The 16,234-nt window shown below is 44.5% G+C and overlaps 1 protein-coding gene across 1 annotated transcript in view; it reads right to left on the reverse strand.

Moving 5' to 3' along the window:
* Positions 1-1,656: 1,656 nt before the first annotated feature.
* LOC115415539 (NACHT, LRR and PYD domains-containing protein 4E-like) overlaps positions 1,657-16,234 on the reverse strand; it is a 28,080-nt gene continuing 13,502 nt past the window's right edge. The window contains exons 2-11 of the mRNA XM_030129131.1: positions 15,742-15,810; positions 14,863-15,033; positions 14,260-14,329; positions 13,911-14,107; positions 12,028-13,815; positions 9,785-9,958; positions 6,919-7,089; positions 6,620-6,666; positions 2,922-2,968; positions 1,657-2,829 (exon numbers count right to left, since the gene is read on the reverse strand). Coding sequence (XP_029984991.1) covers positions 2,278-2,829; positions 2,922-2,968; positions 6,620-6,666; positions 6,919-7,089; positions 9,785-9,958; positions 12,028-13,815; positions 13,911-14,107; positions 14,260-14,329; positions 14,863-15,029 — 3,213 coding nt within the window. The 5' untranslated portion in view covers positions 15,030-15,033; positions 15,742-15,810 and the 3' untranslated portion in view covers positions 1,657-2,277. The remainder of the gene's footprint in view (positions 2,830-2,921; positions 2,969-6,619; positions 6,667-6,918; positions 7,090-9,784; positions 9,959-12,027; positions 13,816-13,910; positions 14,108-14,259; positions 14,330-14,862; positions 15,034-15,741; positions 15,811-16,234) is intronic.

The following is a 16,234-nucleotide window of genomic DNA, read 5'->3' on the forward strand; positions in this document are numbered from 1 at the left end:
TGCACATGAACACAATCATTATCAGTGATATTTAACATACACTTCATGTTGATTCGCTTCTATTGTTTTATTACTTTCCTTGAAATCCCTGTTATTCTGTTGCAGCAAGTCTCAGAGTTTATAGAAATGAGATGGTTTCTGTAGAAGATGGAAGAATCAGCATTAGTACACAAGACACAGTGGCCCTTAAGCACAACGTTTCTGTGTCTATCAGTTATTGTAGTAGAGTTTTGATCTCAATTTACCCTCGTAGTGTTTGCTAACTCTCGTTAGCTAGGTACACCATCAACACCATAAAGCACATCTCATCTACAAATATATTCCAGATTCCTGCTTTTTTGCCCAGTCTTCTGGCTTCCATAAACAAGCAAAAATACCAACATATATACAGTATTTATAGTCGAATACAGTCAAAACGTTTGGTGAGTACCTAACTAGCTATCTGGGCTAACGAAGGTTTCTTGTTTCAGTTGAATAGTCAGTTTAATTGAATTTGTGAAGTGCAGCAGCTTACCTCTGCTCAGAGATGGATGATGTTGATGCATCCACTGCACCTGACAGCGAATGGCATTTCTTCCTCTTCTTCTGTTTATTGGCAGTTGGTAACTAGCTTTTAGTAGCATTACCTCCACCTACTGGACTGGAGTGTGGAACAACAGATAAGCGGAATAAAAAAAAGAATGATGTCCTACTCCCTATATGTGTCGTCTAAATATCTAACTAGAAGCACTCAGACAGCACAGACCTCCACCAAGGCAGATCAGTGCTGCTGCCCCCCCCACACACACCATGTTTGTCTGTCTGTGCAAGATAACTCAAAAAGTTATGGACTGATTTGGATGAAAATTTCAGGAAATGTTAATACTGGCAAAAGGAAGAAATTATTAAATTTTGGTGGTGATTGAGGGGGGGCACTGATCTGCCTTGGCGGAGGTCTGCACTCTCCGAGTGCTTTTCTAGTTTAAACATAATTTCGGCCCTCTGTTCCTTTTTAAGAAAATGGTCAGTGACCTTATTGTACCAAGTAGGCATCTTTTCCAGGGACTTAATAGCTAATTCACTCTGACCTAGTCAACAGTATCATTGATTTAACCATCTACAAAATGATATTAAACTCAAAAAAGAAAGGATTAAATTATGGAACTGAAACTAGAAAAAATTGAAATTATGTTAAATTGAAACAAGGAAGTTCAATGAGTGTGTTTTATTTACAGTGCAAAAAATGAACAAGTAATTTTGTTGTGGTTTCTCTGATTTCACAGCAGAATGTGCGACGGTATTGAACTGAACTGTGTCAAGTGAAGGAGGAGATCTCAAAATAGCTGTCAATCAAATGGGATTCAGCCTTTCAATTTATCCTCAAATTAGCCCAGCCAAGCTCCGCCCACAGCTCCATTCACCCTCAGAGACGTCGAGCGTCCAGGGGCGGGACAACATTGTGGCATTTATCCAATTACCGTCCAGTTTTCAGGCAATGAAAAAACCAGGTCCACTCAGTCCCATTGAAGGTCATGGACGCTGAGCGTCTACGGACAAATGCACTGAGCAGAGATGGAATGAACAAACACAGACACGGGAATGGAGGAGAAGTGAACAACATCCAGTCCACTGATCTGGGATCAAACTGATTCTGAACCAACTGGTCTGAGAGATGAACGTGTTCCAACACATTTGGAGTCAATGAAATGAAAACAACTGAACAGATTTAACCAATGAATTTTCATAATTTTAGGGGAAGCCAAGCTTCCACTGCAGTCTGAGAGAAATCGCCTCTGGTTCAAGGACACTTGGACAAGTGGACGTCCTCCAGGGATGGACCCACCCATGTGGTGGTTTGTGGACGACCTGCTGTTCCTCGTCCAAAGACATGAACGACATGAACAAACACGACAAACACCACCATGTTTAGTTCCAACGATGTGAGTCAAAAATCAGCGTTTTACAAACAGTGTTTGAAACAAATGAACAAATCCAGAAAAGACACCAATGAACAGGAACAAATGGGACTCTATTCTATGGATCAGCTCTTCTACAGCTCAGTAAAATGAAATAATTCAATGAACATATCAAATGGAACAAACAGACATTTCCATCCACCTTCATCTCAGTGTGTTTCTAATGTTGGAAAGGAACCGACGGAACCAGGACCACAGACACCAGGAATCCAGTATCATTCTGTTCTTCTGCCTCATTATCAGAGAGTTGTGATAGTGTTTATTTGACTGGGATGGTAGAGGTGTGTAGGGTTCAGTCTGAAACACAACTACACACACACAACTACACATCACACAAACACACTGTGGATTCAGTCCACAGTCTAAATCCTCCAAACAGTGGTTCAGTAAATGTGGTGTTGAAGGTGTAGATGTGGATCAGTTTGTCAGAGGAGACTCTGTAGAAGGACACAGATCCAGCAGGACAGTCCACATACACTGAGACTGTACCAGAGGAGGAGGAGGAGGAGGAGGAGGAGGAGGAGGAGGAGGAGGAGGACAGAGGGAGGCGAGAGAATGTGTTATTATGACAGACATAGTAACCACCTCTATAACACTCCAGACTCCAGGACTGATCATTTCTTCCAAACCTACAGTCTAAACTCCCCTCTTTCCTTCTGATTCCTCTGTAAGTCACTGCTACTTCCACCCATCCACTCCACTGGACCTCCCAGTAACAGCGACCAGTCAGACCAGTTGAACACATCAGCTGAGGATAGAAGTCAAATCTGTCCTGATGATCAGGATATGACTGAAGCTCCTCCACTCGTTCCACCTTCTTGTTGTTTTCAGACAGTCTGAGTTGTTCGTTCACTGTGTTTGGATCCAGGGTGAGTTCACAGAAATCTGATGGACAGAAGAAAACACAATACAGTTATTGATCAGTGATCAGCTCATTGACTGATGTCTGATCACATGACTGGGTACCATTAGACTGTTATTGATGGATGAGTCAGGTGTGGGCAGTGACAATACTGATCAATAACAGATAAATGTAGAATAATTAGGGACTGAGCCACAAAGGCAAGGCCCTATTGGATTATGTTTGTTTTTAGATTATTATTCTGTCCCACTTTAAACTGGAATTTGACCCCCTAAACATGCTCAAAAACTTACCAAATGTGGCACGCATGTTACGTCTGCTGAAAAATTACATAAAATATGAAAATTAACCCCATAGGTGCCAAAACGTACTGTACAGCGCCACCTAGGTACACAAACATGGCCCTAGTGGCCAATAGGAATGTCGTACAGACATGAAACAAACCCCAACATTTGTGTCTCATCCAGCCCGACACATCATACACTGACACCCATGATCTAAAGCCAACAGGAAGTTCACAATTTACCTTTCAAAGCAAAATTTCAAAAACTATCTTGTCTGAGGCCGTTTGTCGTACTGGGTTCTAAATAGCATCCGTAGAAACTGGGAGATTCACTCAAACCCCAGAAGAAAACAGACTTTGTGGACTGTGTGATTTGGGGGAAGTGGAAAATGAAACACATGTTCTTTTGTATTGTCCTCTATATGATGAACTGAGAGCCCCTTTGTTTGATGATATGTGTATCCAAAATCCTGATATGTTCTGGAGCACTGATGATGACAAGATGAAATGGTTGTTTAGTTCTAATGTATATAAATTAGCATTATTTGTTTGTAAAGCCTGGAAAAAGCGGCAGATGTGTTTGTTTAAATAGGTCAGTATTTTGTTTTGTTCATATCTATTGTGCCTATTGTCTGGTGTTTGATTTTTGGTTTGTATTTATGGTGTCTTATAAGCCCATGTAAGGACTGGGCATGTTTTTTTATGCAAGACACAATAATAAAAACATTCATTCATTCATTCATAGCATCAAGAGACAGAGTAAACCCTTGTCCAAAAAAGTTCATAACAACTTTTATAACTGCCTGTTTTTTTTAATAAGGCTGGAAATATGTCATTTTTCACTTTGGACTTTTTTCCCCACATATTATATATTGATACGTTCACAAGACTCACCACTATGGAGGACTGAACCTGCCAAATTGAAAAATATATACATAAATATATAAATGGCTTGATAAATTAATTTCTGTACCATTTATTATTTATTTTGTCCTTATTTATATTTTTCCTTATTTAATTTTTATTCCTGCATTTATTTCTGCATTGCTTTCTATTTACATTTTCTTTATCCATCCATCCATCCATCCATCCATTCCCTTCCGCTTCATCTGGGGCTGGGTCACGGGGGTAACAGTCTAAGCAGGGATGCCCAGACTTCCCTCTCCTCAGACTCCTCCTCCAGCTCTTCTGGGGGGACCCCGAGGTGTTTCCAGGCCAGCCAAGCGACATAGTCTCTCCAGCATGTCCTAGGTCTTCCCCAATGCCTCCTCCTGGTGGGACATGCCCGAGCCACCTCAGCTGGCCACTCTCAATGTGGAGGAGCAGCGGCTCTACTCCGAGCTCCTCCCTGGTGACTGAGCTCCTCCCCGTATCCCTGAGGGTGCGCCCAGCCACCCAACAGAGGAAACTCATTTCGACCGCTTGTATCCAGGATCTGGTCCTTTCAGTCCTGACCCAAAGCTCATGACCATAGGTGAGGGTAGGAACGTAGATTGACCATATTCCAGAGCTTCACCTTTTGACTCAGCTCCTTCTTCACCATGACAGACCAATACAACGACCGCATCACTGCAGCCGCTGCACCGATCCGTCTGTCAATCTCACGCTCCATCCTTCCCTCACTCGTGAACAAGACCCCAAGATACTTGGATGGATGGATTGGGTGACAGTCGACAGCAGGGGGTTTGACGACCGGATCCCTGGACAGAGTCTGGCTCTTGGGACATTTTCTTTATCTCTTTTCTTATTTATTTCTATATTTTATTTTCATCTGACATCTTATTAATTTCTTTATATTTTTTCATTCATAGTCATATTTTCCTCTTCAGTATTCCCCCTTTTGCATTTTCTCCCTCTGTTTATTTCTGCTTGTCCTTTTCTATTTCTGTATGCATTTATGCCTCATTAGGTAAATGAGGGGGGTGTCTTTAAAGGCGTGTCCTTAGGTCAGCTCTTCTCCTATTGGTTCATTTCTATTAGGGGGCTGTGCTGTCAGTGCTGAATAGACCAGGAAGTACCTGGTGCTTGTGGTCTCAGTAGAGGGACATGAAGGTGTGTTCTTTGAAAACCAGCAGAGTTCCTGCTGCACAAATCCCACAGTCACTGAGGACTGGACTGTTTGGTCTGGATACAGGAACTGACAGAGGGTTTGGGTTCACTTCACGGACCGACCTCTGGGACCACGGAACATGGCTGATCCAGATGCACTTATATTGGAATCAGGATCCGTGTGGGTCACATTAGATCAGTGATCCAGATTAGACTACTGCAACCCGAACCTAGCCCGACAGGATCCAACGGGTTGGGCTGCACATGTTTATTCAAACCTGTTCTCTCTATTTTCTCTTCTTGACTCTGATGAATAACCTAACAGGATGGACCTTTCTGTGTGGAGTGTGAAGCCTGCTACCGGACGTTAGTCTGGTGTTGTCTGTCTTTTATGTTTGTCTGTCACTTCCTGTTTTATTTTGTTAAGTTTTCCTCATGTGTCTTGTCTGTTGTCTTTACTTCCCTTCCTGGTTCGTGTTCACCTTTTCCCTGATTACCTGACTCTGCCCTGATGTGTGCCACCTGTGTCTCATTGTCTTCCCTCCCTTTTGTGTATTTATACCCTGTCCTTTCCCCTGATCAGACGCCAGTTCGTATTCTCTCGTAGTCTACTTACCAGCGTTTTGATCCTGTCTGTTCGTTTGCCTACCTGTGTTTCGACCCGTTTTGTCATCCTGTTTTTGCCTGTTTTGCCTGCTCCCTGTCGGTTTTGTGTGCCTCCATCTGCCTTCCTGGATTTGGACCTCTTCGCCTGGTTTTTGGTACGTGAGCTAGCTTTACCCCTATGTCCTGTTGCCTGTCTGTTTGCTCTCCCGTGTTTGACCTGTTTCCGTCCCTGACCTCCCTCTGCTTCTCCCTAGTCGGCGTGCCGACTCAAAACCTGGAGACTAACCGTGGGTTCGTGTCCCTCGCCCGGAGGACGAATCCCTCGAGGACTTCCTTGGCTGCTGTCCTCAAGATCCTGTTCATTATCACAGCCTGTATTTTTGTGATACCTGAATTTAATAACTCTGTAAACTTTTACATCCGCCTCCTAGTTCTGCATTTGGGTTCTGGGTTCGTACTAGCAGCATTACATGGAGTTTGCATGTTCTGTGTGGGTTCTCTGCAGTCAAATCTATCAACTGACTCCAGAAACTAGACCAGATCAGAAATGTTTACCAAAGGAATGGGGTCATTTCAGTTCAGTCTGGTTCATCTTGAACCCATCTACTGGTTTGTCCATCCTTTTGGGCTCTTTTGTGTCCTGGACAGTGACAGTGGATGAACCTCGAACCCTGGGATGACATGGATCCAACGGCCCACCCAGTTCTAACCACTGGACCACTGGTTCATCCACCTACTGTGACCTACAGCTGAGTGTCCACATCTGGACAAACACTCACTTCCTGTTGACCTTCACTAACAGTAGGTGGGCAGGTCGTCACAGTGGACGGTCTTTAATATTTAATCCAATGTAAATCCACTTACACTTCCTCAGACCTGGTCTCAACCATCGGACTCCACTGGGCTCCAACCTGAAAGGGGGGGGGGGGGGGGGGGGGGGGGGGTCAGAGCAGCATTAAACATGGACATGGCATCACTGTGATCCACTGCAGCTGTTCTGTTCACATCCACTCACTGGTTCCTGTCAGTCCCTTATTGAAGGTCTGGATCTGTGACCGTGGTCTGGACCTTCAGTAAAGGATGTGGAACCAGCTGTGACAGTGTTCCTGTCAGCTCCACCTGTTCTATCACACATTCTGTGTGTGCATCAGCTCAGTCCATACCTCAGAGTGTCCAGTGTCCAGTGTGGATCCTCCACTAGAGCACACAGCTCCTGTCCTGAGGCTCCTGGATGGTTGTAGCTCAGGTCCAACAGTCTGAGATGGGATGGATTGGACTGTAGGGCCGAGACCAGAGAAGAACGTCCTTCCTCTGTGATCAGACATCCTGACAGTCTGCAACACAAAACATCACACATCATCTGAGGAGGAAAAGAAGCAGCGTCAGCTGTTGGACACAGTTATTCTGTGGATGGATTTCAGTACAAATGGGATTGACCTGGAGACAGTTTCTATTTGACTGACTTGGTTCAGGACAAGATCTGAACTGGACTCAGACTAGTCCAGTCCCTGTCCAAAGTCTGGAAAGACCAGAGGTCTCGAATACAAAGGGTGTGTACACCCAAAAACGTGGCGTACGCCCTTTTCCACGCTCACGTTCAGATGTACAAAGAGTGAAATGACCGTGGAAATGTGCGGTGCTCCACACCAACTCCATGTCTGGTGTACACACGTTTCTAGAGCTTTGGAACTGTTGGAGACACTTAGGGTGTATTCACACCTGCCTTGTTTGGTCCGTTTAAAACGGACCAGAGTTTGTTTGCTCCCTTGGTTCGGACCTTTTGGGCTGGTGTGAATAAAAACCACCGAACTCTGTTCCGGACCAAACAAGCGAACCGAGATCTAGTTGAAGAGGTGGTCTTGGTGCGGTTCCATACGAACCCTGGTGCGGTTCGTTTGAGGTGTGAAAGCAGGCCGGACCCGATCCGACACAGTTGGGTTTTTTGTACCTAACGAGCTCCTGTCGTGCGTCGAGCATTATGGACAACAGAGTTTTACCAGAGAAGCGCTCAGAGTGAGGATAGGCTACGGAGCTGAACATGAGCCCTGGTCAAACTTGGAGCTGGGAAGGGACACGCTGCCTTTTGGACATCTGGGCAGATGTGCATATAACACAGCTGCTAGAAAGGACACACAAAAACTCCGACGTTTTCAGCTTGTTCAGCGAGAGAATGATTAGGATGACGGTTAGATTTGTCTGTTGTGCTTGAAATAAAAAATAATAAACGACTTCATCACCCCCAGCAAACTTTACCTGCGTTAAGGAATTCTGTCCCTGGCTAAACTCAACGGTGATATAGGATAGATACGCATAGGTCAGCAGTACGGAGCACTGATGCTTTTGGAGAACAGTCTTTTCACATACTAGCAAAATTCACACTACAGACCTGTTCTGTCTTGCGTGAATCAGACCAACAGTCACAACATGATGTGCACACATGAGCGCTGTCCTCCATAGCTGTCTTGCCCTGTGTCTTCGTCATTGAGAAATGAATTCTACAATACTGTAAACCTGACGTTGCATCAGACGCTCTTGCTGCTCAAACACTTGTGCAGACGTCTGCATCTGTAAAAACCACTATGACGATAACAAAAACAGCAAAATTTCCATGATTCTGTCCTTGCACTTTGGACTGAGCGCTTTAATGGACACTGCTCATTTCTGTCCAATGGATGAACGACCTCAGCACACGTGGTTTTGTTTACAGATTTTGGTCCACTTACAAAAATGTACAGTGCGAATACGAACCGCACCAAATTAAAAAAAAAAAAAAAAATTTGGTCCGGACCAAAGCAAGTGAACTATCGGACTTTCCTGGTGTGAATACACCCTTAGAGGTGATACTGGGAAACTGGTAATAATGTGGAAAGGCTAATTCCACAGAGTGATGTGTACATCAGAGATACACAGAAGAACAATGAACACACCGACACACCATCCTACTGCCAGAGCAGCACATCCACCAGAACCAGGCCAACCAGAACCAGAACAACCACAACCAGACCAACCAGAACAACCAGAACCAGACCAACCCTGGACCCATCAATGCCAATCCTGCCCGGAGGCCATACAGCCCAAAAACATGTGATTTCAACCATATAAAGAGACAAGGACAACATTCACTGGTTGATAAATGCATTGAATGTAGTGTTAATGTCTGTGAGAACATTTAGAAGTCGGTCCAGGAGCTCATTGATGTCACCGATTGTCCTCATGATGTCCTCTTGTGACTTGGGTGAGGACAGGGCTGTCCAGTGGGCATCAGCAGCTGGCTATGGTGGACCAGAAGATCAGCTAACACCAGGAGGCTGGAGGAGGCTTTAGACTGTCCCGCTGGGACTGTGTCTCATCGTCTTCTGTCTCATTTGTTTAAAATAATAAACTGAGTAATTAAACATGAGTCACAGTCTTTGATTTCCTCTTTGATATCCTGACATGAACCTTTATCTTGTTTGGCTGTGATCAGACTGTTGTATGACCCGTAGAATGAACAAATGTGGGACCTACACAAATACTAAATATATATTGACCTTGGGGGTGACCGTCACCCACATTCTGGATTTAAGCGTACGCCAGGTTTCAGTATGAAATCCACACAAGTCTTTGTACATGAGGCCCCTGGTCTTTAATTGTTTCTCAGACAAATTTGACTGAATGAAGATTGACTTTGGCTAAATAAAGACACAAATGTACAGATATTGGTCCAAAAACATCAAGTGCATGAATGAACATCCTTCACCACTTCCAAATCAAAGATTCAATGGTTCTTGGGTTCCAGTGTTTGAACAGACAAACCAGTTCCACTCCAGTGCAACCCTCAGACTGTAGATACTTTACAGATATTATCCAAAGGACAGTAAATTTAGACTCATTTGGTTCAAATAAACCTTCATACATTTCGTTAAAGGAACATGCATGTGTTTCATGTCAGACACTGAACAGCTGGTCTGAAAACCAGGTCAGACTGATCCATTACAGGTACATCATGGTTTTAATCATCATTGTTCATGCTGGTTGAACAATCCAAACCTGAGAGTCTCCAGTTTACAGTCTGGACTCCTTAGTCCATCTGACAGGATCTTCAGTCCTGAATCCTTCAGGTCATTGGAGCTGAGGTCCAGATGAATCAGACTAGAAGACTGGGATCTGAGAACTGAGGACAGACCTTCACAGCTTCTCTCTGACAGGTTACAGATACTCAACCTGGAGGACACAGATGATATTTAGATTACAACCAGGTCAGGTCTGGACTGAAGGACCATCACAGTCCACATAGATCTCAGTTTGTTCTACAGCTCAGATCCAAATAAAGCTGCACAGTTTAGTGACAAACACATACTGTTATTGTAATTTGAGTCTGCTGACTTGGTTATCAAGACAAATGCACAGATTAGTCATTTAACAATGTCAAATCACACAAAAACTGAAACAACTGTAAAAATACCAAAACTTCAAAACAGAAACACTTTAATGTTGTGATTTTCATTTTTCCTGTTTTCCACAGTCCCTCCATCTGTTCAGTGTCACTAAATCCAAATCATCTCCACAGAACAGAGGTTGTGTTGAACTGTTTTCCCTAATTTTCTATTTGGATCACCTTGAATCCACCTAAATCCTGACCTTTAAACTGTCATCTTTGTCCATTTTATAATTTCACAGGTTGATTTAGTGATTACACTTGTGTTTGACTTCATTGTGCAGCTCTGGATCTAAAACACCTGCATTTAAACCAGTAGAACATAATTTAATAAAACTCAGTCAGGACCAAAAGATCAGAAAGAATTGAATTCAGATTCTATCCTTATCTGACCTGAGAGTCTCCAGTTTACAGTCTGGACTCCTTAGTCCATCTGACAGGATCTTCAGTCCTGAATCCTTCAGGTCATTGGAGCTGAGGTCCAGATGAATCAGACTAGAAGACTGGGATCTGAGAACTGAGGACAGACCTTCACAGCCTCTGTCTGACAGGTCATACACAGGCAGTCTGCACAAACAAAACAGATTGGTTAGTTTTATTCAAAACAGCAGCAGATTAAACTGATCTTCACTAAACTCCACTTCATTTCAGTTCCAATAGTTCTACAGATAATCACTAGTTTTGGTCCAATATCAGGTTATAAAGTCAATGGATCACAGAGCTACTACTTCCTGTTACCACTCACAGTGTTTTCACACCTGGATTGATTGGAGCCGTTGTTCCAGAACAAGTCTTTGGCTCAGTTCAATTGTTCATATGTCAAAGCAGTAATCATGTTCTATTCTGGAACAAAACAACTGAGCTGAGACCGCTTGGAAGAGGTGGTCTCAGCTCAGTTGTAATCGCTCCGCAGAGCGGTTGGTTTCCAGTGTGAACATGAGCACAGTGATAGAAATAGACAACTACAGTGATCTGTACCACTCTGAGCAGGGCTGGTTCCAGATAGTCATGTATGAGGTGGCAATCAGGAATGTGAAGGGGGCACATGCTGCTGGGGGGATTATACGGGGGGGTGTTCTGTACCGTACGTACCTCACAATGAGTACTCACCGATCAGACAACCATACAAAGTGAAACTGAAGAAACTACTACTTCCTCCCAGTCTCCTGCTGTTGTGCAGCTCATATTCTTTTTCCTACCCTTACATACTTTATTTTGAAGGGGCAGGACATTTGTTTAAGGCGGCATTGCCTACAACTGGGCTGGACTCTGAGTATGACACGCTGTGATGTCACAAACATTACCATAAAGCAGAGCAGCTCTGCCGAAAAAGTGTCACTGCAAGATGTAAACAGACGGTAGGCTTCCACCTGTTTCCATGGGCGTGGTGTTGGGGGCGGAGCAGTGTGAACACCAACCAAAACAAGGTGATGCTCAACACTGGAACACATCGGACTACATTACTCCCTGAATGGAAACGAAATTCAGGTGTGAAAACACCCTCAGACAAACCGTCTGGACCTTCACTGCTGTTCATTTATGGTTCTGGTTATGACCCCTTTATTTAGCTGGAGGTCTCAGTAACACGAACATTTACAGATTTATTTAAAGAGAATCTGCAACCAGCACTGAAGACCAAACAGGATCTAAATCCATGGTCCACCATAAACTAACTCAGATGTTTGATGGACTGGATCAGATGTTCTCCTACTGTCACAGATGAAGTGGATTGAATGTTAATTCCATCAAGTTCTGATGTTGATTAATATGATCAGTGTCATTTGACACAGAATGAAGAAGGTGTCAAAATGTCCTAAACCAGACTCTAAATTCAATAAACTCTGTCTGGACTCACACAGCTTTGGTGGAGGCTTTGACCACTGGCAGCAAATCCAGAAGAGCCTCCACTGAACCAGAGTATTTGTTCAGGTCAAACTCATCCAGATCTTTATCTGATGACAGTAACATGAAGACCAGAGCTGACCAACCAGCAGGAGACAGCTCATCTGTGGAGAGACGTCCAGATCTCAAGTACCGTTGGATCTGATCCACCAGAGATCGATCCTCCAGTTCATTCAGACAGTGGAACAGGTTGATGCTTTTCTCTACAGACAGTTTCTTATTGATCTTCTTCTTGATGTACTTAGCTGTCTCCTGATTAGTCTTTGAGCTACTTCCTGTCTGTTTCATCAGACCTTGTAGGAGACTCTGATTGGTCGGCAGTGACAGACCCAGGAGGAAACGGAGGAACAGGTCCAGGTGTCCATTTGGACTCTGTAAGGCCTGGTCCACAGCGGTCTGGTAGAACTGTGCCTCTGCAGATCCAGACCTCTGGGATGTGGTTTGTTCTTCTGACAGCAGATTGACTCCAGTGTTGGTGAAGGTCTGATGGACATGAAGAGCAGCCAGAAACTCCTGGACACTCAGATGGATGAAGCAGAACCTCTTGTCCTGGTACAGTCCACTCTCCTCTATAAAGACCTGTGTGAACACTCCTGAGTACACTGAGGCTGAGCTGATATCGATGCCACACTCTGTCAGGTCGGATTCATAGAAGATCAGGTTTCCTTTCTTCAGCTGCTCAAAGGCCAGTTTTCCCAGAGACTCAATCATCTTCCTGGTCTCTGGACTCCAGGGTGGATCTGTCCCAGATCTTCCATCATACTTGATGTTCTTGACTTTGGCCTGAACCACCAGGAAGTGGATGTACATCTCAGTCAGGGTCTTGGGCAGTTGTCTTCTGTCTGTGGTCTTCAACACGTCCTCCAGAACTGTAGCAGTGATCCAGCAGAAGACTGGGATATGACACATGATATGGACGCTTCGTGACCTCTTGATGTGGGAGATGATTGTGTTGGTCTGTTCTTCATCTGTGAACCTCTTCCTGAAGTACTCCTCCTTCTGTGGGTCCTTGAACCCTCTGACCTCTGTCACCATGTCCACCCACTGAGCAGGGATCTGATTGGCTGCTGCAGGTCGTGTGGTTATCCAGAGGCGAGCAGAGGGAAGCAGGTTCCCCCTGATGAGGTTCATCAGCAGCACATCCACTGAGCTGGACTCTGTCACATCAGTCAGGATCTGAGTGTTGTTGAAGTCCAGAGGAGGTCGACACTCATCCAGACCGTCTAAGACGAACACCACCTGGAGGTCTTCAAAGATCCAGATTCCTGCTTCTGTGGTTTCAGTGAAGAAGTGATGAACCAGTTCCACCAAGCTGAACTTCTTCTGTTTCAGCACATTCAGCTCTCTGAAGGTGAATGGAAATATGAAGTGGATGTCCTGGTTGGCTTTGTCTTCAGCCCAGTCCAGACTGAACTTCTGTGTGGACACTGTTTTCCCGATGCCGGCCACGCCCTTTGTCAGCACCGTTCTGATTGGCTGATCTCTGTCAGCTGGTGTTTTAAAGATGTCTTCACATGTGATGGTTGTTGGTGGTCTGTGTGGGTTCCTGGATGCTGTTTCAATCTGTCTGACCTCATGGTCCTGGTTGACCTCTGTAGCCCCTCCCTCTGTGATGTAGAGCTCTGTGTAGATCTGGTTCAGGAGGGTTTTGGGGTTTCCTGCTTTAGCGATGCCCTCAAACACACACTCAAACTTCTGCTGCAGGTTACGTTTCAGTTTCCGCTGCTGAACTCCAGACTGACTTCCTGAATGCAGACCCAGATAAAACCATCAGTCTCACAGTAAATCCAGTATTTTCATCTGTTCAATCTGTACAGAATGGTCTTACTGCGGTACAGACGCTCAGCCAGCTCCTCCTGCTTCAGCCTCCTCAGGAAGTTCAGTGTGATCTGCAGAAAAGCCTCGGAGCTCCTCCTCTGCTCTTCATCCTCATCCTTCAGACTCTCTAAGCATTCTGGGTAATCTGGACTCAGAACCTGCTGGAACTTCTTCAGTTCATTCTTTACAAAAGTGCAGATGTTCTCCTCCAGCAGCTGGGACACAAAACACAATGAAAGACACAAAGTCCAACATGGACCAAAGCTCAGGTCCATGTTGGACACAGTGACGTCCACTGGTCTGAAACCAGCAGCAGGACATGATTGGACAGAACAGATGGACCAGCAGATGTTGGACATGTACACACCTTAAATATGGAGTCCAGCTGAGTCTGATCCTGTAGACCAGTGGGAACCTCTGAGCTCTGCTGCTCCACTCTGTGGACCAAACATCAACAATGAGTTCACATTATGTCTGTCCACACTGACACCAACAGGTGGACACACCTGGACCACAACATGAGTCACATGACCCCCTGTAGTGGGAAAGGGGTCCTGGTCCTGCTGATCCCAGAGAATCCACATCTGAGTCTGTTTGGAGCTTCACACTCACTGGGTTATTTGATCTCACCAACATTTGGATGAAACCAACAGCTCTGTCATAATAATGTGTGTCCTCACCATCTGCACTCACAACATATGATACAAAGGTGTTCAGTGGACCAGGAACCAACCCTGGACTCTGATCCAGTATCATCCAGGACCAGGTTCCACTACAACAACAGGTTTTCATTGATCAGGTTTAGTGTGATTCTCCTGCCAGTGTCTGAACCATAGACTGAAGAAAAAGACCATGTGACACCGACGGTTCAACAGGACTAACTTTAGGTCGGACATAGAACACCAGGGTTAGAACTGACTGAGCTGAAAACCCTGCTGGTGAATCTGGACCAGATCTGAGGTTCACTTACTGAGGATCTGGAACACATTGTCTTTTAAAGTTCATGGGTTCAAATATGGAGGCATCACTCTTCATGGACACACAGCTGGGTCTGGGTCCAGGTCCAGGTCCTGTGGGGAGTCTCTGGGTGGTCTTCCAGGGAGGGGCTTCCTCCTCTCTGTCCTCAGTCTGATCCATTCTGCTGAATCCACATCAGAACACAAACCATCAGTCCAGACCTGAATCCACTCATTCATCCTGTACATGACAAACAGCAGCTCAATCTACTTTTATTTTGAAAGGTTTCACAGGAAGTGTTAGTGTCCTGTTGTGTCTGTTATCTGTAGACGATGACTGAGGAAGGTCATGAACATGTTGAAGTTGTTTTCTTTGACCTAAACAGCAGCTCTTTATCACCTGATCAGATTCAACTTCATCAATAATTAACTAAACTGTGCATGTGAAAGGTCAAAGGTCAACAGTTTTCACAGTCCAATCAAAACTTTATGAATCCAAACTGATTCAAGCATCAGAAACATGTGTACAGTGTTTACAGATCAGCTGATGGTCACAGACTCCATTTGGTGTCAGTCACAGATCAAACTCACTTCCAGACTCTGTAAATGTTTGATTTTTAGGTGCAGTTGAACTACGCTGCACACTTCGGCATTCCTCCTAGCACAGGTTTTATTTTGTGATAATGATCCTTTACTGTGTCTAGTGCACTGACAATGACTGAGGAGGGATTATTTCATGTACAGTCTGCTGTTTGTTGTGTTTTCTATGATGCTAGCTGTGACTGATGTCCACCCATGCTTCCTTCAGATTTCTGTCTGGACCATTCAGCTCTGCACTTGGATTGAACTGAGAAAACCTCAATAAAAACATCTGGATCACAGATTAAACTCACCTGTGGACGTCGAACAGAAGAGGGTTTGTGTTCGTCACCACTGAGCTGTTTCCTCAATCTGATACTCACCTGGAAAGACACGAGGAGTTAACACCTGCAGTGGGAGGAGCTCTGATCCATCACATGAGGAGGAGCTAAAAGGACAGGGTCAAGATGAAAGGAACAGAGCTGTTTTCCAGAGGACAGACCCCAGACCCAGACCCAGACAGGTGGACATAATTCTTCCCTGTCAGTGTATCCGACTATTTCACAGTGTTTCCAATGTCAGCTCAGTGTAGTTTATTTAGTCCAACCCAACACACACCATTCATCACAAATATCCAGTTTCAATATGAAAATAATCCTCATCATTTAGAAGGGTCATACATTAAACTAGTGTCAACCGAACAACAGAACACCTCTGTGTTGGAAGAAAAAGGACATTTGAATTTCAAATGATTGGAATTTCCACTTATTGCTCCAATACAAATGTAAATATGTTTTCATCTTTATT

The sequence above is a fragment of the Sphaeramia orbicularis genome, chromosome 24 (assembly GCF_902148855.1).
Source record: "Sphaeramia orbicularis chromosome 24, fSphaOr1.1, whole genome shotgun sequence".
Classification (NCBI taxonomy): Eukaryota; Metazoa; Chordata; class Actinopteri; order Kurtiformes; family Apogonidae; genus Sphaeramia; species Sphaeramia orbicularis.